At 32.8% G+C, this 22,884-nt stretch overlaps 5 protein-coding genes across 6 annotated transcripts in view; all 5 read right to left on the bottom strand.

Moving 5' to 3' along the window:
* Positions 1-22,884, bottom strand: part of LOC136413470 (facilitated trehalose transporter Tret1-like) — a 174,342-nt gene that overhangs the window by 6,746 nt on the left and 144,712 nt on the right. The window lies entirely within an intron of this gene.
* LOC136413457 (facilitated trehalose transporter Tret1-like) lies at positions 7-4,234 on the bottom strand. Of its 2 annotated transcripts, none has more exons than XM_066397029.1 (2): positions 4,087-4,234; positions 7-1,500 (listed from the first exon to the last, which is right to left on the bottom strand). In XM_066397029.1, exons 1-2 carry the CDS (start codon positions 4,172-4,174, stop codon positions 122-124), a joined length of 1,467 nt encoding a protein of 488 aa, XP_066253126.1. In that variant the 5' UTR covers positions 4,175-4,234; the 3' UTR covers positions 7-121. The 2 variants fall into 2 exon arrangements, with proteins under 2 accessions (XP_066253126.1, XP_066253127.1); XM_066397030.1 differs by lacking the exon at positions 4,087-4,234 and adding an exon at positions 2,994-3,153 and having other exon boundaries at positions 8-1,500.
* Positions 7,464-9,178, bottom strand: LOC136413472 (venom acid phosphatase Acph-1-like). The gene is made up of 7 exons (XM_066397053.1): positions 8,976-9,178; positions 8,790-8,894; positions 8,491-8,736; positions 8,243-8,437; positions 8,063-8,186; positions 7,755-7,969; positions 7,464-7,646 (listed from the first exon to the last, which is right to left on the bottom strand). The coding sequence occupies exons 1-7, from the start codon at positions 9,078-9,080 to the stop codon at positions 7,530-7,532; spliced, it is 1,107 nt and encodes a 368-aa protein (XP_066253150.1). The 5' UTR covers positions 9,081-9,178; the 3' UTR covers positions 7,464-7,529.
* LOC136413471 (facilitated trehalose transporter Tret1-like) lies at positions 10,296-15,800 on the bottom strand. Its single transcript, XM_066397052.1, has 3 exons — positions 15,588-15,800; positions 11,473-11,934; positions 10,296-11,417 (listed from the first exon to the last, which is right to left on the bottom strand). The coding sequence occupies exons 1-3, from the start codon at positions 15,622-15,624 to the stop codon at positions 10,513-10,515; spliced, it is 1,404 nt and encodes a 467-aa protein (XP_066253149.1). The 5' UTR covers positions 15,625-15,800; the 3' UTR covers positions 10,296-10,512.
* Positions 16,735-20,623, bottom strand: LOC136413496 (facilitated trehalose transporter Tret1-like). The gene is made up of 4 exons (XM_066397080.1): positions 20,292-20,623; positions 18,435-18,638; positions 17,877-18,134; positions 16,735-17,824 (listed from the first exon to the last, which is right to left on the bottom strand). The coding sequence occupies exons 1-4, from the start codon at positions 20,359-20,361 to the stop codon at positions 16,908-16,910; spliced, it is 1,449 nt and encodes a 482-aa protein (XP_066253177.1). The 5' UTR covers positions 20,362-20,623; the 3' UTR covers positions 16,735-16,907.

Here is a 22,884-nt window from a genome sequence, read left to right as displayed (position 1 = left end):
AAATAAAACACATATTTTTTGTCTAAAAAAATAGCAATCAAATTATTTAATCTTTTACGAGGCACTTATTTCTTCATTACTTAACCTATATAACGTATGATAAATAACTTTTAAACACGTTTTATTCCAAAACATCATTTGACTTATTTATCTCCTTGGACTTGTACTGGCTCTCAAAATCTTCCGGTTTAATGCCCTTAAGCATAAGCTGGATCTCATCCAGAGTCTTACCTTTCGTTTCTGGTACTCCAAAATAAACGAAAAATACTGCCAAAAAACTACATATTCCGAACATATAAAACGGAGCATGCATTCCATAACTCTCATATAAACTAGTATATATCACTATGGAAATAATTGAAGCTACCACATAAATGACATCAGCTATAGTCATTCCTATAGCTTTTATCGTCGTTGGGAAGATTTCTGCGGTTACTACTATCGGGACTAAACCTAAACCTAACTTAAAGGTAGCTGCATATATCATTATGCATACTGCCGGTATCCAACTGACAACTATTACATCGTATTGTAAATTCTTCAAGTGGAAATATATGGCTATGACAAATAGTACTGCTCCCGTAAATACTCCTGACAGGATTAACAAAACTTTCCTACCAAATTTATCTATGATGGCAGAAGCAAGACTGGCAGATATTAATAGTACTACAGCAAATATTATCGCTGCAGTCGAGGTTTTCATGTAAACTGAGCCTGCTTCATTCAAAATCACATGCAAGTTCATGAAAACTACGCTAATACCCACGAAATGTTGGGTTCCATTGAGTATCAACATTATCAACAAGGCACGCCTGTTGCTTTTTATCAAAACTAAATCTTGTGGTCTTCCCTTATCAGTCTTTTGTCTCTCTACTGCTTTTTCAATTTCAAATATCTCTTGATCAATGTTAGCATCAGCTCCTCTTAATCTGACCAGCGACTTTTTGGCATCTTCATTTTTGTTGGTGTAAACGAGATAATAAGGAGACTCTGGCATCAATGGGAAAAATATAACTTGAGCCAGAGTGAGGACTATTCCAATAATGGGAACGTATATGAAAGGAGTGAGAGATCCTACAGTGTAAACAAGCAGCATGCCTACCAACATCATGAGGTAGATCATTGCAGATAGAAATCCTCTAATCCGGTGATCAGCAATTTCCGCTATATACATAGGGGCGGCCACAAAACACATATCGCCAGCCATTCCGGAAAAAAATCTTGCTATGAAGATGATGGCCAAGCTTTTTCCAACTAAGATCATGATCCAGCATATGCAGCCCACCGCCGCTGATATGATCATGCACTTTTTTCTCCCTAGATAGTTTACTCCCAGTATGGTGAAAGGCAGTCCTGCTGACGCTCCAAACAAGACCATAGTCTCCATCCATTCGCAGTCTTTGTCGGTTACTTCAATGTGGGTTTGATTGCTTTTGAAATAGGGAATCATAGGAGAAGTCCAGCCATAAGTCATGCCATCAGATACTGCCATTAAGGTGCCTGAAAGAATTGCAAAGATGAAGAAAATTAACTACTAAAATGTGTTCAAGAGGTCTGAAGAAATAAACAAATATATCGAAGTAATAAGGATTAAAGAAGATAAATAAGGATTTCCTCATACATCTTCTAGTAATTTAATTTATAAGACCATATACATTTTTTATATGAAAAATTTTCAATTTTAATTCTTATAAATTTAACATGTATGAGAGGTATACTCAGAATAAGATGATCATCAATAGATATATTCAATAGGATGATTGATTATACAATAAAAATCGCTACCAGATATGGATTTAGATTGATAACTTCTATTGAACACATATAGGCATGAGTGTGGTATGTCCCCCTTTGTGTGTTCTGATAAAAGGTTTCAAAGTAAAACAAAGGAATTTCCATTAAATTAGTAAAAATATATATATTTGTGGTGGTGATTGCTACGATATCGCTGGATAATATTACAGTTGAATGGTAGAACTCTTGAAAATTCCATTTTAGTGATTTTCATTTAAAGACACTTTCGAAATAAAAAAAAACAGCCATGAACCGCTGAATGGGGGATACTATTATATCTTAGAAACAAGGAAAGCACAACGCAATTCCGTTTATTATATTTTGCCTTTTAAAGTACACTAAGGCAATTAATTTGAGTTAAATTTCTAGGAAATAAGTCCATCGATTCCTGAGATATGGATTTTTTCAATTATTCAAAATTTCTGAAATTTAGTTACTTCAACGTATTTTTTTTTCAGTTTTCCGGTCCAGTTGAGTGATACGGATCACTGTTATGTAAATACAATTTTGAAGAAATGTGTTTAGTGAAGTGTATTCAAAAAATAAAGAAAACAAGCACCTTTGACAAAATAACGTTATTTGATTAGAATATGATACTTGATAACGGCGCTAATTTATCAATAATTATGGTTATGATAATATCATAATATGTATCAACGATTTGCCTCCTACATTTAGAATTTTTCGTGGTTAATTTATCCATGAGGTTATCTAAATTATTGATACTAATTCACAAGGTCATAGACAAAAACAAGAAATAGAAGATTAAATGGATGTTGTAGAAAAATAATGAGAATGTCTATTTTATATGGTAAATCAATAAACCTTTTGAATTCATAACGCGGTGTAATCATACAAAAATTAACAATTTTGTTAATGCTTGCTTAAAAATATTCATAATATCGTCGACCTTGAATGATAAATGATCTCAGTAGTTGAATGCACGTGGGATTTTAATATCATGAACTCAAATAACAGTATAAATTTTAATTCACTAGCAACAATTATTAATTTGAATGGACACAATTTTATATCTGATAAATGAGAATGTACGTGTACTTTTAATTCAACCACTAATCAGTAATACGATTTGCACCGTTAAAAATACGTATTGGCAACTAAGAGATAAAATTCAATTAATGACGATTGCTTGAAAATATTAAATTACGTGGCTATTTCTATTGGTTTGCAAGACTTACCAAGAAGGACTTCAAGTATTCCTGAATGTTGTAGATCCATCATGTTAATATAACTATATGCCGATTGAGTTAATATGTACTATTTTATTTAAAAAACATTTTTATTGATGAATCGCGACGGTTAGAAAAAGTTTAGGCCAGTTCTATAGCATTAACGAATGGTATGGCAAACGGATGTGTATAGTGAGTGTGGTTTGGTCGACTTATCGAAAAGTTACGGTGGTGGGAGCGCCAACATTCTACCTGTGGACAAGGTAGAGTTTTAACTTTCTATTGTCCGAGAGGAGAATGTTAATAGACATAAAAGCTATTGTTTGGAGAGTAATGTTTTAGAATAAAATGTAGACAATGAATAGACAATTTAGCTTCTTTCAGAACTTTTATACTAAATAGTTAGTATCAATCAGTCATATTATGTCTGATAATGTAGAGTTTGCATTGATTCCTAGAAGCCTTCTTGCATAAAACAGTTCCGAGTTATTTCTAATATCAAACAAATATGTAAATGCTGATTTAGGTAATTTTAAAATACGAAAAATACATAAAAATATAGTGTGCAAAAATAGTGCTATAATTTCACCGATAATTAAATACAGAGCGTTCCAAAAATTCATGTACGATCAAGTAACTTGATGGAAGAAAAAAGGATATATATACAGTATGTCCCATAAAAAAATTAATTCCTGTATCGTCACGCATCTTAAGGGGATCCCGTATAATTAGAAATATTTTCCTGAAGCACGCCCTAAGACACAAAGTAAAGTTTACACAATATCAAAATATTACTTTCAATGATAGCCGAGCTAGAGAAGACGGGAGGTGAAATACGTCACCATGTACATCCAAATCTGCTACATTTGCGTTCTAAATTTTACCAGTAATTCAAGGATTTATGAAAATATCCTTTTTGGGTAATTTTTCAATCGTAGTTCACATTTGAGTTTCCAAAATTGATTTTTTTTAATGAGATACTCTGTACTTTTTGCCAGTTTAGACTACTTGTCTTCGAGCATCGTTAATTAATCGTTTTTTTTAAACGGATCTCCCTGTAATATAAATACAAACTTAGTAAATTGTGAATATATATACATACCCAGCACTGTAGCTACAATCTGTGGCACCAAATTGGTAAAAACATTTTTCTCATGCATCTTCTTCTTCTGCACAATACCAAAAAGCATAAAATTACCACTCACTGATTTTAACTGAAGCGTTATTAAAGGAATGCCACTATATTTCACTTACATATCCACTAAGAATATTATAACAATAGATGTTTGTTTAATATGTTATAATATTTGCCATGTATGCTGAGATCTAATAACAATTGAATTCTGTTGTAAAGCGCCGATTATATTTTAACAGTAATTTATAAAACAGAGATGAGGCGCCAGACATAAGTAACTCGATGCTGTACAGAAACTGGAATATTCCGTATGGTATTATAAGTTAGGAGACCAAAATACCGAGACGCAACTCCTGAAACTTCTACGCATGGCACTGCTTGTCATGTAGCATCTATTTTGGAGTACAGTGGGATCAATAGTTGCTGAAAATAAGCCTTAAGTTCAGTGTGTTGAGAATAAAGAGAGGAAAGGCAAGAGACGTCACAATTTTCATGATTGAATCACAGATCTACAAAACACTTTCCAACGGATTTTAATACAATTTGCAGTAAATTTCGGGTACAAAGAAAAGCTAACAAATACTAAATTTCTGCTTGGGCCAAGTAACATCTGGGAATGTCTTTAAATTCGTTTCTATATTCCATAGAAGATTGAAGATGAAAAACTGAAGACTGAATGGCCTGCTCGCAAAAATAGTTCTATTATGATCATTTTCAACTAACAATGTTTTCACATGAAAAATTGCCTCTTATCTCATAGAAAAAAAAACAAACAAAAAACTCTACCTCTCACACATTTGTGTCTCGTTTGTTTATACCTAGGTAAAATATTGTTGAAACTGATTAAGTAGTCAGGGGTGTGACACAGAAAAATCTGTCCCAGCATTTCTAAAATGCACTCTTCGACTATGAAAAGCTATTATTGTTTGAACAAAACGTCATTGAAATTTATTACATCAGATGTATGTAAATTCAGGTTATCATTTGCTTTGGTTACAAGCCATATAATATTATTGCTTGCATATCAAACTTAATATTACTATTGTTTCTAGATCCTGATGATAAACCAAAATGCAAATACCCATTATATGCAATGGGTATTGAACTTCTAGAGGGACACTTGGAAAGCGTGGAAGAACTATGTTTAGGTGGCAGTAGTTACATATATCCAGAATAATATCTAGTTTAAGCGTTTAATTAATAACCTACCCAACAGTGTTTCTCTACTTATATTCGAGTTATTAAACGCAATGCAATGCAATTAGATTTACAAATTGATCTTGATTGTTTCTAAGTGTTGTTTTGAACACCATTACATGTTCCATTGTTTTTATTTGCATCTATAAGTTTATCGATATTAATTGAACCAGCGACTCATATTATTAATTCATGAAATTAATAGTTTAGATAATTGAATCAATTACTTATTGACAGTATTAACGTGATATTTGTTTCTGTCATTACGATACAAATTAAGCAGGTATTTAAGGATTGTGTTGGTATTGTTACCAGGCGTGGAAGTAGCAAGAGGATTTGAATCAGACATTGAAAACCAAGCTTTATAACTGGTTCTCCAATGTCCTGGTAAAACATTATGTTAAGAAAGTGATTCTATAAATTCAAGTCAGTCAACTGGAATTCCTTAAACATGTCTGAAAATTTCTGATTTCCTTTTTTCATTTACTTTTTATTGTTCTGTTATTTTTTTTACTTTTAGGCTTTAAAACAATTTAATTATAATTGGCATCTCACATTTTATATGGCAAGAATGATCTCAAAATCTTATAAACATCTAGAACAGTATATAGAAAAGATAAGGAGATTTTTTAATTCACGTCATAGTTATTCCTCTTTTAACAGTTCCCGTTTAATCGCAAAATAGTATTAAATGTATAAATAATAATAATGCCATTTTAAGCTTAAGACTTAAGGAATAACAAACCTTTTAATATATTAGATTTTGGTAATATTTTTCATATCATTTATAAGATTTAGAGAAAACGAGACAAACGCAATTTTAAAAATTTTCACGATGTCACATCAATATTAAAGAAAAATAAAATGAAGAACGTGCACGAGATCCATCACGTGAAATCATGTAGAGATTAGCTTATGTGGGTTTAATGAAGTTTAATCTAACTATTATAAATTTTTTGGATTACTATTACGTTTATACAGGATTTTTGTAATAATTACTTTATAGCATAATTAATAACTGTTTTGTTTTATCAACATCATTTTTTTTAATTTCTTGCGGTGAATATTTTCAAAAACGTTACATTCATTTGAATAAATTTAAAAATACAAATCGTTATAGAAATAAGTCAATATTTTTTACTTTTCTTGGAGGCCATAGAGAAAACGTTCTTAAAACTATAACTCTGATTGCTATCGATGAATGTTATTATAGTACGAATGCTGAAGGTTGACAGTAATTTCTTTTCGGTTAAAAATTAATTGAGAACTGTAGGCATGGCCTTAAAGAAGCAAGATTCATATTTGGTTTACATTTACAGGATGGCGCAAAAAAAATTATCACCCACATGTAATTTTGAAATTATAAGAAAACGGCCATTACTGAACATCACTTATATTGCAAGCAGGCAATGGATGATGCTTACATTCACCGTTAAACCACATAAAAAGCTTATGCAAATATAACATCTGCTCTTAACCTCTTAATGCAATTTTTTAGTTTGCATCACCCTGTATCCCATTACGTACTAATTATTCAGCTTTAACTATATATTTGCACTATACCTGTATATTATAACTCACGACATTAGATGGATAGAAAAATCAAGAGGAATCTCCTTGTAATATCTTCAGTAAAAAAAAACTTATTTCAACATACTATGAGATGGAATAAGTCGATTTTCGAAATGGTCCTGGAAAATCCTTTGAAGTGTTGTTTAAGATTTTTCACTGTAAAGCCATTTTAAATATTATTTCACTTTTACTTTTTTTTATTTTAAAAAAGTTACTTTTTCTTAATATTAGTCCTGAACTTTTTCCCCATATTTTAGATATTCACCAGTTTTTACTTATTAATCTTTCTGTTTTACTGTTTTCCGTTTTATGGTGGATTTAGCTTTACGTATTCTTCCTATAACTTTATTTCTAGAATTTTCAATATTATTCTATATGTTCTTTTTACCACTTGTTATTTCATTCAAATATTCGAAATCATTTAGTACTACTCTAGAATTAACTATTTGCATTTTACCTCCATTATTTAAAGTTTCCTACAGAAGATTTCAAAAAATTTATATATATATAAAAAAATTTAGTTTGGTCACAATCACGTATCTCAATAATTCTCCATTTGAAGAAATAAATACTACATAAGTAAGGTAAGATAAGCAGCATTATAATAATTGATTAATGACTATCAGTAAAATAAACTTATTTCACACTGGCAAAATATCTTGCACCAAAGTCCTAAATTTGGTCAAAGGGCAAAAATGGTTGCATCCTGGAATATTCAAGGCACGGGGCTTAAGGGTAATATAATCCTGATAATACAGCTGGAAAATTAAAAATGTTTCTTCCTAACAACGCATTTTAATCTAATAGGAAATTTTTTTAACTTTTGCGTATTTTTTACGCACATAGAAGTCTTGTTTACATCTCACCTCAAGCCCATATACGCCATCAATCTCATGTACCTCAAAAATTACCATTGACCCATATGACGGAGGACGAGACATCTTGTAAGCGTTCAACGATAGAACCATAGAACCAACATTGACATCATGGGCGGAATATACAAACATTTTCCTTGTAGATGGTGACAATGTACCATTCGCAACACTATCACTGTCGTGCAGAATCTTGTTGAGCAATTGACCTGTAAAATTATACTTAGAAGATTGCATTGCTATTCTTCCAATTGACCAAGTTAACCCACATCTTTTTACTTAAGAATTATTACCCTTCTCACCTGTAATTAAACGTCTCAGAACTGAAGTATTAGTATATATATGATATATATCCACTGTTAAATCCGTAAGAGGTTGGGGATATACTTGACTACACCATTCTGGCAGCGCATAGCCTAGTTCAGTCTAAAGTAGAGGTAACATTTGTCTTTCACGATTGTTGCAATTGAACTGATACTCACCTGGATTTTCATAACATCACTATAATAAGTAGCAGTAAAGTACGTCGTAAGACCAATTCCAGTATACTGGTTCAAGATAGCCATAGCTTCCCCATATTTACCACTCAAATACTTCAAGATTTCTGTGGAATTCAAAATTGCTGCAAGTTCTTTTTGAAATGGTGCACTGTTTATAACAGTCATGACATTTAGAAGCTGCAAATGGATTTTGCATTAAGAAGTGAAAAATTTACTTTCAACTGGATTACTGTATCGTTTTCGGCAGGATAGTAATTGTAAGGAATTGGTTGCCAAGGAAATTCCTCCTCATCACTCCAGTTGTCTTCATATTTGGGTGGATATAAACCAGCAAGCATTAGTGCGGCAGACATCTTGGTTCTGTCGAAGTCTGTAGTCGTTACATCCAGAGTGTTTATGTTCCAAGTCTCTCCGAGGAATTTCCCGTAATAATTTCGAAAGAATAAGCCTATTTGGTACTCTGTTTCCTTGCCCGCCTGACAATATATTTAGATATTATTTTGTTCTTGATAATTTTAAAATTATTCACATTCGTTAATTGCCCAAATCCTTCTGGATAGAAGCTCTCATCAGCGTATGGATTGCCTTCCCAAATGCTATCAGAGGTAGGGTTTCGATTTCCATGCCGGAAAAGCTAGAAAAACAATCCTCTCTATTATTAAATTTACCTTGAACCGTTTTAAATTAACATTTTTTAAGCCCTTTAGAGACTCACCACGTGTACCAGCTTCAAAGTAGTGGTAGTATTGTTACCCTTAGCAAACTCTTTATCTAAAAGCGCAAGCATTACTAAGTAAATTGACGCCTTAAGCTGTTTCATTGTTGAGTTAGAATTATGTCCAGTTCAGTCCTCACCGACTAGACACAAAATCTAAATAAAATCGCACAACTTCAACTGTATTTATCCGAAATAGCATAGTTTCATGATTTCTTCTTATTTGTTTCGCGATTATATATGCATATTATATGCTTAAAAGATTTGTTCATTTAAAACTGGAATATATAAAGTCATAAGGTAATGGTTTTATAAGGTGAGGGGTAATTTAAAGGATTAGCTAAGAATAGATCTGTGCAAATAAAAAAAACGTGATCAGAAGGAGAAACGTGTTTTGCACGTGTATTTTTGAGATTATTATTAATTGCTCTATAATGAAGACTTACAGTTCCATGACACTAATCGTAACGAACAGACGTAGCAATAACTTCTATGAGGCGAGTTGCAAATTAATTTAAAATTGATCTGTACATGTTACGGAGAAACTTGAAATGATATTGTTAGATTTTATTGTCTCTAGTTATAGTTAAAAAATTCGAAAAATGAAATTTTAAACCAACTTTGACATCATCTCTCTGAAATTCTATCTCAAATTATTTTTTGAAAAGTGTAGGTAGTGAAAAATAATCTAAGGGAACGTTGAAAAGATAGGGGCACGTGACAAATAAATCACGGAAATGTAGAAATAAACTACATAAAAAATAATTTTAAAAATTCTCAAAAAACTTAAACTTGTCTGAACTAAAAGAATTTTGAAGATATATAAAAATTTGGTTGTGCCTGTATTAAATTTAAACTTAATATTTGAAAAATTGCAGTAGTTTTGAAGGAAAATCTAGAAAAAAAAGATGTTTTAATATCCTTTATCTCAATAACAACTCATTCACAAGATTATGTTTAATTAAATGACAATTTTATTTTAACCAGAGGAATTGTTTCGTGACTTTAGGCCAGGTACTATTGAAGTGTGTGGGATGAAGTGTTGAACGAAAAGAAGTAAGCCCATAATGTAAAATTTGTAACAGTTATAAATCAAGACTAAAATTGTTCTAATATTAAAGGGAAAATCTTTAAGGGGAAAGAAAAATATAATCCTCAAGCTTTGTTCTTTGTGTGTAGGCATTGAAATACAATAAATACTTCCCAAACCAATTTCATATTAAATATACTTTATTTATTCAATTGAAATCTCTAGTATAATTTTAGGAACTAAATTTTTATATTAATTTTAAAAATCGTATTTTAAATCAATTACGTTGTTAATATTTAGTTCCTGGGAAATTTAGTCAAAACGGGATATTATCAGGTTTAATTCAGAGCCAGGAAGGAAAACTAGCGAGTAGGACTAATAATCATAATTAGGACGGACATTGGTCATCAAAACTCATCTGGACATATTCATTAACCATAATAATAATAATCGTTAAACTCATCTTTAAGTACTTTTAAAGTTGAATCAAACTTTCGCGCAGACATTTCAAGTAAGCTGAGTGTAGTTCCTGATATTATTTTGTATTGACAGCAATTTTTTACTTTCCTCTGACTTCAATAAAACCTGAATTTCTTCTAAAGTTTTTCCTTTAGTTTCTGGGATATAAAACACTGTTACAATCACAGTACTAAAGCACCAGAAAGCGAAAATATAAAACGGCACTTGTATACCAAACGTGCTTTTCAGTTGATGGTACATTTGCAAAGAAATCACTGAGAATCCTACGTAGAATGCATCTGAAAGTGTCATTCCTATAGCTTTCATCTTGGCAGAGAATAACTCGGCTGTTAGCACTATTGGAACAAGTCCTATACCAAATTTAAAAGCTGCTGCATAGAACATAACTGCCACTGGTATCAACCAACTGACTGAGATCACCTCCTGCCCTGAGTTCTTCATATTGAAGTATACTGCTATTATAAGTAAACATATTCCTGTAAGAGCTCCCGAGGTCATCAAAAGAGCTCGTCTTCCAAAGTTATCTATCGCTAGTGAAGCTGACATTGCAGCTACAAGCATTAGAGCTGAGAACAGTATCCCTGCAGTAGAAGAAGATATATATTTAGCACCAGCTTCATCTAGAATTGAGTGAAGATTCATAAGCATTACTGAAATGCTGCTCATGTGTTGAGAAGCATTGAGCCAAGTCATGATCAGCAAAGCTTTCCTGTTGCTTTTGACTAGAATAATGTCCTGAGGTTTTCCTCTTTCACTTTTCTGCCTTTTGACTCCTGCTGCGATATCTGAGAGCTCAGATTCCACTTCTTTGTTGTATCTCAATCTTTCCAGAGCATGCTTCGCTTCTTCATACCTGTCTTTGAACAGCAGATAGTAGGGTGATTCTGGTATGAATGGAAATGAGCATAGTGTTATACTGTTGAAGCATATACCTGTAAATTAACAACAATTATAAGATTTTTGTATGAAATTAATTATAAAACAAACCTAGTACACATGGTACCCAAGTAGGAGTAAAAGGTGCCACACAATATACTAGCACTATCCCCATGAGCATCATAAGGTAAATTATACTAGACAAAAATCCACGAATCTTGTGGTCGGCTATCTCAGCAATGTACATGGGTGCAGCTACGAACCCAGTGTCCCCAGCAATACCCGCAAAGAACCTTGCTACATATAAATACTCGATATTAGGTGTTAAAGCCATTGCTACCCAGGAAAGTAGAGTGGTTAGTGACGAACATATGAGAGACCCCTTTCTGCCTATTTTATCCACTAAAAAAAGATTTATTGGGATTCCGCAGCAGCCTCCTAGCATAAGGATGATTTCCAACCATTCAGCTTGGTCAAGGGTGATTTTGACTGGACTGTCTTTGGATATTAGTTTGGGGATGATGGGGGCGGTCCATCCATATTGCATGCCATCTGAGACACATGAGAAGGTACCTAAGATAAAGCGAATGGTTATTACGAAGTAAAATAAAATGAGCCTAAAATTAATAGGGATTAATGCATTGTGTCTATATGGAAATTTCAAATTTGTTCTTTATTGAAAAGGTTTAGCAAAAACGGGAGTCCAACACGTTTCCACGGGTTAGCTGTTATTAATGTTACAACACATTAATTGTAACTTGCATCATATAACGTTATGTGTGTAAGCAATTTTGAGGAGCTAAAATATAGGCCGAGATAAGGACAATTAATAAATTAACCACATGTTATGGTTCTTTTAAATTAAATTTATTATTTACTAGTTACAGACCAAAACATTTAGTGGTATTTTCCAGTATTTTAAATGGACCAGAAACTGCTGGTATTTTTTCAAATATGACAAGAATTTTTTTCAAGTGCATCTTCCTGGTCATATGAAAGATGCAGGCTAAGAAAGAAAAATGTAAAAAAAAACAAATTTTTGTATTTAAAACGTCTTTCTTTATACCTTATTACTCTCCGGATAATCTTTTGACATAAAAATTAACCGTATTTGAGACTAAAGTGCTAAAACTTTTTAGAAAACTGCGCTTGCAAATGTAAGTAAAATATACTTAACGTTGAGTTATTATATTAGAAATAGTAACGTACAAGAAGAAGGAACGTTAAAATATCTTAAAAACATGTTTCTGCTTTTTATGTTTTTTCTATACAGAAATTGTTTAAGGAGCAAAAAAAATATCAAAGTTAATTCGATTTTATAAACGTAAATTGTTATGTATGTAACCACTTAGAAAATACATATTTTACAAAACGAGCGAAGTGAGATAAAACATAATATACTACGTTTATGGGAACCCTTAAGTTCCATCCAGGCTTTTGAAATGTTAAAAAGTGCAAATTCTACAGCTGAAGTAGAATTTTTCTTCTTTCACGTTTAAAAATTTTCTAAATTTCTGAAATTAGAAATTTCATAAGATCATTTGTAAGACCACGGAATCAAGCTACTGTACCTACATTTCGACTTAAAAAAGAGAATTAAAAAACTCCTAAACTATTAGGTGTACAACTTTGCTTCCGCCGTTTTTGAATAGATGTATGTAGCGGTAAGTAATGATCGAAATAAATAACCCCATGTGGGCATGCAGGAGCCTTGGGCACCTGTTAACATAACCTCATAAAAATATTAGTCTATTTGTGTCTTCATCATAAAGTTATTCGCAATTGAAAATGTCAGTGTACGAGCCAAATTCTCGTCATTTGCGGGAGGTTTTACTTTTCTGCTTCAATATGAAGAAATCTGCTGCTGAGGCTCATCGAATGCTCTCAGATACTTATGGGGAAGCCACTATTAGTGAAAGGACATGTCGTGAGTGGTTTCAGCGCTTCAAGAACGGTGATTTTCACGTCGAAGACCAACATAGCGGTGGAAGAAAGAAGGTTTTCCAAGATGCGAACTTGGAAGCATTACTTGACGAAGACTCGTGTCAAAGTCAACAAGAATTGGCACAATCATTGGGAGTGACTCAACAAACAATCTCAAAACGCCTCAAAGACATGGGAATGATTCAGAAGCAAGGATATTGGGTGCCGTACGAGTTGAAACCAAGAGATATTGACAGGCGTCTGTTCGCTTGTGAACAGTTGCTTGCAAGGCAAAGACGGAAGGGATTTCTGCATCGTATTGTGACTGGGGACGAGAAATGGGTTCATTACGATAATCCCAAACGCAAAAAGACTTGGGGATATCCCGGCCATGCTTCCACGTCGACGGCCAAACCGTCTATTCATGGTTCCAAAATCATGCTCTGTATTTGGTGGGATCAACTCGGCGTAATATATTATGAGCTGTTACAACCAACTGAAACAATCACAGGTGCTCTTTATCGAACCCAATTAATGCGTTTGAGCCGAGCATTGAAAAAGAAACGGCTGCAATACAACGAGAGACATGATAAAGTGATTTTGCAGCACGATAATGCTCGACCCCATGTTGCGCAAGTGGTCAAGAAATACTTGGAAACATTGAAATGGGAAGTCCTACCCCACCCGCCATATTCTCCTGACCTAGCTCCTTCTGATTATCACTTGTTTCGATCCATGGCACATGGGCTAGCTGACCAACACTTCCGGTCTTATGAAGAAGTAAGAAATTGGATAGAATCGTGGATCGCTTCAAAAGATGTCCAATTTTTTCAACACGGGATTCGTATGCTGCCCGAAAGATGGGAGAAAGTAGTGGCCAGCGATGGACAATACTTTGGATCCTAAAGGTATAATTAGTTTTTTACAATAAAATCGCGAAATTCGGAAAAAAAACGGCGGAAGCAAAGTTGTACACCTAATACATAAAAAAGAGATAATTTCAAAGGTAAAAGTATGTCAGCAAGCTTTTGATAATGGTCACAGCAAGAGTAAATTGAAGAGAAATGTATATATGTATATGACTTTATAAAAACCGATGTGATCTTTTGTTCAGTAAGCATGGATAACACTTGGTTATCTATGCTTGAACAAGAGGTCAACCTCGGACACATAAAAAGAAACTAAACTCCAACAGGTACCACTTAAAGTAATCATCAATACAAAAAGTGAAAAAAATCATGTTAAATTAGGTGCAACTATCAAACATCAAACACTTACCTCAAATTAATCTTTTTCAGAAGTTTCGGAGTTCACCTTCCATACATTTTAATTAACTGTAAATTTTCGTTTTTCCACTTAATTTTACTAGGTTCTGAAGATAGTATTAGATTTGTATCGAAACTCTTGATAAGGGTTTTCCTCCAATTCGTTAGTAAAAAGCGAATGCTATTATCAGTTAGTTTTAACTAAGAATAACAAATAAAATAACAAAGAACACACAAAAAAATAAAATAAAGAAAAATGTAGTTCAAGGTAACAGATATTTATACTCATCAATTACATAATTAAATTTTAATGCTTTTTTTTACAGGAAATGTATTGTTATTTTAACCCAGAAGCCCAATACTTATCATATAACTTTTTGACCTCAAATCAGTTTGAACTGATAATTTAAATTTTTCAACACTTTTAAAATCTCGTTGAATATTGAAGGGGAAGGTCTGAAATTTGTGCAACCATATAAACGTCGAAATGTTTGCACTTGAGTCTTCGTCAAGGCTAATCATCCCTGTGTGAAGGTTCATTATCAATACTTGACAAAATTTTCATAGTTGCTCACAAGGGAACTCCGATAATATCATAGAAATAATGATAATAAAACAATAGTTGAATTTCAACGTAGAACAAACACATTAAACTTTTAAAAAATGAAGCGACCCAGATTTAGAACCAACGATGACATCAAACCTAATTTCTTTATTATGTATAAGGGGTAAAGGCGTTAACATCTTCTTTTTATTTAACTGGTAATCATTGGTCTTAATTTTAACAATAATTACGTATATATCCTAAATTCATGCTGTTCAGTAAAATAGAAAAGCCAAGCGGTTTCGACCAAATCAATAGGAATTTATTGTAGCATGTTTTATATTGATTTGAAGAGCAAGATTTTCACTGATCAATCTGTTATGAGCTCTTTAAACTCTAAATGTATTACTCAACGAAACAAATTTTGTAGTGCCAAGAAATTAATAGTTACTACCTCAAATTTTTCTAAATAAATAAGACATTTTTGCACTTACTCAAAACAGCGGTGGCAACTACCCGTTTATATTTCATTTGAAATTAAATAAGTATTATCACTAATGAATATGTCGAATTTTGGACCTAAACTAAGCAGACAGAAGACACAACTCAACTATTGTAAATCAGTCCTGATTGAAAAATAATCTCTTGTATGTTTACCATTGATATCTATAGTCGTGAACTTTAAACTTAAAAGAGTTAGCTGGAGTCTTAATTGGTTCATGACAGTCATTTATAACACGGGGCATTGTATAATACTAATTGCTTAGTGGATATGCATATATGCGTAGTTGATCTTGGATTGAATTCAGGTTTGTCTCTTTTACTACACAATTTTGTTTTTTCTGCTACATCAGTCAGGAAGGAGTAATTTCTCTTTCGGTATGGGAATTTTTCACAGTTTGTCCATGTTGGCCTCTGCAATATGAATTTATTTAGAAGAGATTTCTTTCAAAATTTATTTGAAGTTTAATAACTTCACATATTTAATATCAAAAGAAAATATTTTAGAAATAGAGCATTGTTATAATGTATACTGGCAAAATAAAAAAAACCCTTGAACCCTCGCTGTTTCAATTTATTTTAATCCCAAAGTCACGAAGCGTATTACTGTATTCTTCGGAAAGGTCTTGGGTAATAAAAAATGAATTTGCGTTGCCTTATTGCTGATAAAATTAGCATTCGATATTGTATTAAAACCTTGTCAAGATAAAAATTATTTAATACGGCCCACCTTTTTTACAATTTTCTCCTGTTAATTATTATTGCAAATTTCCATGGGCCCAACTGTCGCCCCTGCCCTCGTTATGCAGATTCGTATAATACGATTTGACCTCAATTTTTCTTCCGGAAGAAGTGTTGAGACATTGAAATTTATTAATCGGGGGTTCTATCCTATCATTAAACAAATTAGGGGTATTTTAATAGAAAAACCTTTTGAAAGTTCTAGGTTCAGGGTCATATCTCATTAACGCCGTTTCAAAGTGGAATATTTAAATTAAACAAAACAACTGGATTGTCCCTTGGAGAGAGTAGGGGAGGGGGATAATTTTGGAGCATTTGTTTGAAAAGTTAATTATAGCTGAAAGTTAATATGTTGGTGAATTAATTTGCGTTATTTGAGGATTAGAGAAATCATAAGACTTATTGATTCAAACTTTTAATACAAAAGTAACATTTCGTATCACTATTAAAATAGATCAGTTTCAAATGTTAATTAAACTTGTACTGTCATAATTATAATCTCTTCAAGGAGAGTCTTCAACGAATAAAATTTCTTCTATAATTTCCTCAATCTGCATAAATTAAAATTGGGTTTAAGATACAAACGCCTCGTTCTTGTACGCTTCGACTTCAATATTCGGCCTAGCGTCGTCACCCTTCGTTTCGTTTCCCTTTAAAATAAACTGAATTTCTTCCAGAGTTTTTCCCTTTGTCTCCGGAATAAAGAGTAGCGTAAATATCACTGTACAAAAGCACCAGCAGGCGAAAATATAAAAGGGCACGTGTAGTCCCAAGCTGTTTTTCAACTTGTGATATATCTGTAGAGATATAACGGAAAATCCGACATAACAAGCATCAGATATTGTCATCCCTATCGCTTTCATCTTTGCTGGAAATAGCTCAGCTGTGAGAACAATTGGAACTAAGCCTATACCGAACTTGAAGGCAGCAGCGTAGGCCATTACAGATAAAGGTACCACCCAACTTATGTACATAACATCGTATTCCAAGTTCTTTAGAGTAAAGTATAGGGCGATCACTCCTAAGCTCAATCCTGCAAAAATTCCTGAGGTAACTAGCAAAACTCTCCTTCCAAAGTTGTCTATGGCTAGCGAAGCTGACATAGCTGCACAGAACATTATAGCTGAGAAGATAATAGCTGCTGTTGATGAAGCTATATACACAGCACCGGCTTCCTCCAGAATTGAATGCAGGTTCATCAACATAACAGAAATGCTGCTCATGTGTTGGGAACCATTCAGCCAGACCATAATCAAAAGAGCTTTTCTATTACTTTTTACTAGAATTAAGTCTTGAGGACGTCCTTTCTCGCTTTTTTGTCTCTCTATAGCAGCTGCAATTTCTTTGATTTCTATATCTGGATTTCCACCTGGACGAAGTCTCTTCAGAGATCTTTTGGCTTCTTCAGGTTTATCCTTGTAAAGAAGATAGTAAGGTGAATCTGGCATGAAGGGAAATGACGCGAGGGTCATGGCATTAAAGCAGATACCTGTAATAATATAGTCTTTACTCTACGTTTTAAATCGCACTCAAATGCCCACCTATCACGCATGGTACCCATAAAGGAACAAAAGGTGTTACACAATACACCAACAACACGCCAATTAACATCATTAAATAAATAATACTGGAAAGAAAACCTCTGATCTTTTGATCTGCCATCTCAGCAATGTACATTGGAGCTGCTACAAATGCGGTATCACCAGCGACACCAGCGAAGAATCTTGCAACGTAGATGTATTCTACACTTGGAGCTAAAGCAATGATTATCCAGGCCACGAGAGTAGTACTGGAAGATCCTAGAAGAAGTGGTTAAGCAAGCATTTCAAATTGTGTTCGTTTAGATTTTAGTTAAATTCTTTGATTTAATATAATTACAGTCTACCGAATTCTAATCTAATTTTAAACTTTAGGCTTTTCGGTAAACATTTTATGGTTTTAATAGTGACTGAAAAATCATTGACGTGGTGACTTCCTAGCTAAATAAAAACACTTAATTCCATTAAGAACTTTTACATGTGGGTTAAAAGAAATCTGGTGGATTTTCTTGATAACACCTAATTAAATCAATCAAATTTATTTTCACGATATTGTGTTACCTATAAGAGACCCTTTTCGTCCTATTTTATCCACCAGAAACATTGTCAATGGTAACCCACAACAAGCACCAAGCATAAGAATAGTTTCCAGCCATTCTGCTTGGTGTTCTGTGACTACCACTGGACTATCCTTTGAAAGTAGTTTGGGAATTGCTGGTGCTGTCCATCCATATTGCATGCCATCTGATATACACGAAAGTGTTCCTATAAAATATATGTTTATGAAAATAATATTATTTTCAAGACAAAAAGGTCAATTCTGCTTTATGACCTTCATCAAAAAAAGGCAAGACGTTAAAAATATGTGAAAACAATACGTTAAGAAATTGAACAAAAGCAATTATATTTGGGTGTTTTAGAAGTTTTTTTAGGGTAATTCGATTCAATTGAAAGATCGCTTATTAAATTGTTACAACTGAATACTCTTTGCGACATCAGGCGTGACCTCTATTTTGAATTTAGGTTTTTCCTAAAAAAATGTTTCTAACAACGTTAAATTAAGCTTGACACAGTTGTATTGTAAATCGGCATGTCCAAAGAGGAAAAAACGTTTTTCATATGACGTTGATTCAATGTTTGTTATCATATAAATTGTGTATTAATTAAATTACTATTGCAAATGTATTTTGAAAAATGTTTCCATTGTTATGTTAGTATGTACTCTAAACAACCTTGCATCAATTACGTCATAAACACACTTACTGAAGAAAAATTGGTAAATAATTTTTTCAATAAACATTTTGCATATATTAAAATACGATCGACATTTCAAGAGTCTGAACTAATCTGAACAATAAACTCCATATGTTCTAAACAATAGGCAAAGTATCATGTTATAAACTAGTTTTCTTCAGATAAATTTCCATTTCTTGTAAATCAATTTCGATACGTTTCAGTAAAATTAGTATCTATAAAATAAATGTGCATTGAGAAGATACTTTATAGTTGAACGATTAATGAAATATCAATAAGCATATATCAAAAATATGATTTGAACATTAACAATATTGTAAGAATAATCGCATACACATATCAATATATAAATTCAGTCGTTTTGGTAAATTGATTTATTAAAAAGTGAGATGTGTAGGACTATTTTTTCATGCATTTAGTGGAAGATGATTAAACTTTACCAGATCTGATTTATTACATTGTCAAAACCGTCAAGAAATGAAAATTTAATTGTTGGTGAATTGACGTGCGGGATGGATTTTGACGTTATTTTAAATAAATACATTAAATCCAAGTTTTTTTTGTTTGTAATGCGGGAAGTGAAGGAATGAGAAATCTTCTTAAATTATAAATTCTAATTTTGGTTGTGTTCATTTACTGAAAAAAATTCAAAAAACTTGGGTGGTTTCTAGAGAACACTGCTTTACTGAGAATATAATTAATTTAGCTGAAACTCGCACAATTTACAAAGAAAAATATAATATAGGAAAGATATAATACAAGAACAGGCATTCTACACCACAAAGTATTTTTTACTATTGGTGTCATTTCTTCATAAGAGGAAACGTTTTCAATTTTATTTGACGAGAAACAGTTTGGCATTGGTTCTAACTCATATTAATTAGAAACTATTAATATAAATTCATTAAAAATGGAATAGATGAAATGAAATAAAAAAGATAAAATTGTTTTGATTTGTTTTATCAAATTTCAAATGATTCTGTTCAGAAAATCTTAAAAAACTTGACAGAAACGTGTTAGTTAAATCTCAATTATTCACGTAATTATGCATAACAAGAATAAAAAAAACTAACCGCCATTTACCTAATTTCTAAATTTTGCATACACTTAGGAGACGTTAGGCGCTAATTTTTTTAAATAATCACCACATAATAGTTTTCATACCTGAAACTGCAGCTAGCAGCTGCGGAAATGTCCCTTGAAACTTGTCGGTCACACTTCCAGGCAGCAACATCTTGATGAAAATTTCACCAAAAATTTAGCTGATACACATTCACCCACTGCAAGAACAGTCTGCCTCGCAGGTAAACAAAAATCGTACTAGAGATTAGCAGTGACCTTGCGATAAGCCTAAAGAAACCAGTACCGCAAGAATAAAGGAAAAATAAGAACTAAGAGATCCGTTCCGCTACGTGGTACCGACAAGGGTACTACCAGTAATCACAAGTGGCCGCTTCTTCTCCTGCTTGAGAGGCGACAATCGACTCACGTGTAGGACATCAGAACAGTTTATGATAGGTTCTCTTTAAGTATCACTATAATTTGAGGTGCTCTGTGAAGCTGCCGTTGTGGATTATTAATGTAATATGCTTGGGGAGTGGTCAAAGAAGATATGTTCTCTTAGTTTTTATGTGTGTCAAATTACAGTGGGTATTGAATTAATAAATATTAATTAGTTTATGCTTACACGGAAGCACAAATAAACCACTTAAATTTAAACAATCTGTCGCGTGTTCTATACGCTTGAGGCTGATTGTTCATTTTTTCTTTCATTCTATTTGAAAACAATGCTACACATGCTGATAAGGGATTGCTTTGACTGATAATAGTGTGCAATTGAACAACCACTCCAACAGCCCCCATATAAAATGAAAAAAAAACACATTTAACAATTGACCTTTCAAATATTAAAAACGTGTTAATTTATTCTGTCTGAATTTGTAGTTTAATGACTGAATTTCAAGGACTCCTATATTTCTCGGTAGATATAGTCACATATACAGGGCAATTCAGGGGCGATGGCAGATGATTGCGAAAAACAGGTCAGAAGCTACACTAGTGAAGTATCTTAAGAATTTTTCAAATAAAAAAACACTCGATAATTAATTTATTTTGTATTACGAATATTTTGTTTGTTATGCTACCACTCGGCTGAATTAAGCATCAAATATAAGAAGTGATATCGGTGAGAAGACATACAAAAAACTTTACAATCTGCCTTTTGCAAAGCTATTAGTCCGTCGAACGATAATAACGATACGATGGCTTTCAAACATGAAAAAAAACTTTACAGTTTTTTTCTCGATTTCGATAAGCTGCGGTTGAATGTGGCGGGGTTACGATGGGAGGGCATGTGTGGAGACCTCGTTCTGCTTAGCCTTGAGGGGGAAGCGCGCTTCCGACCTCCAAGGGCACTTTTACCACAAAAAGAGAAAAGGTTTTTGGCGACACCCGCTACGACGCACGATACTAAATGACAGTTACACGAAACCCCTTTGCCGTCAGTAAATGTCAGCTACACGACACCCACGTTCGATCTCTAAATATCAGCTATATTAGGAACGTATTTCACGAGTCTCTGAAACGAAAAACACCCAATTAATAGTTTCAGATTACGAACATCTTTGTTAGTCGTCACGCTAATCTGCGACTGAATCACCTAAGAAATTATATATTGCTAAAAATACAAAAAATTTCTATACTCTCTTTTGTAAACGTACAGCTCATTAGTCGAATCACGGTAAGGATAAACGAGACGAAAAAGTGTGTCAAATATAAAGATATATCAAATATCGAAAGTTTTTCCAGAATCACGAATAGATTGCGAAATCTATCTAATTAAGCCAATTTTATTAAACTAGGCTTTGTATGAGTTCAGTCACGGAAAATTGTGTCAAAATGAACCAAGCGGTCGGAAACGTTTTTTTTGTGCTGAAACCATATGCGAAATAAACATAAATTCATCAAATTGATTAAATTAAATAAGTCGAAATACCAAAATTCTGTTTGAAAGTTTTAAAACCACCAGATGTCGAAGATTTTCCGAGAATTGTCAAATAATACGAAGTAGAACTAATTCGGAAAAATCCATTAATCCGTGTCACTTTTAAATACGGAAAAGTGTATTCAAATGAAGCAAAACTGTTGAAAACTGTGATATCGTTCTGAAACCGTAACCCCCAAACACGGGGGACATAGGGGGTCAAGGTATATATTTTTAATTCTGTACATTTACAAATGCCTTATTTATAAAATTAAAAAACTAATTCTTGAAAAATAAGAAATAAAACTTAATTTTTGATTTACAAGCTTAAAATTGTTCTAAGGGGGATTTTTGGGTAGGATATTATTGAATAATTGAATAAGGTACGTAAATCACATAAGAGGTTATGTTACTTAAAAACTTTATTAGAAACAGTGAAATCATAAAATTAAAAATACATATTTTTAAAAAACAAAATGTTTCTTTCCTAACATTCGTCTATAATGGAAATGTACGTCATTCTGCATTTTTGGTAAGAAAATATCGTATTTACATAAGTTCTAAAAAGAAACTTTAATGCTTTTTTTATGAAAATATGGCTTATGTGCCTTGTTCCCCCTAGCATTTCAATTATTACGGTTTTGAGTACCTGTATTAGGAGCTGCAAAATCGTTGCAATCAATTTTAGCAAAGTTGTTCCACATCACGCTATGTTTTGATGATGTAGTTGAGTAAACCCCTGATAGACAAATTATAAGACGCTTATGTCTTAGC

This window comes from Euwallacea similis, chromosome 14 (assembly GCF_039881205.1).
Source record: "Euwallacea similis isolate ESF13 chromosome 14, ESF131.1, whole genome shotgun sequence".
Classification (NCBI taxonomy): Eukaryota; Metazoa; Arthropoda; class Insecta; order Coleoptera; family Curculionidae; genus Euwallacea; species Euwallacea similis.
This window is presented reverse-complemented; position numbering and strand designations above follow the sequence as displayed.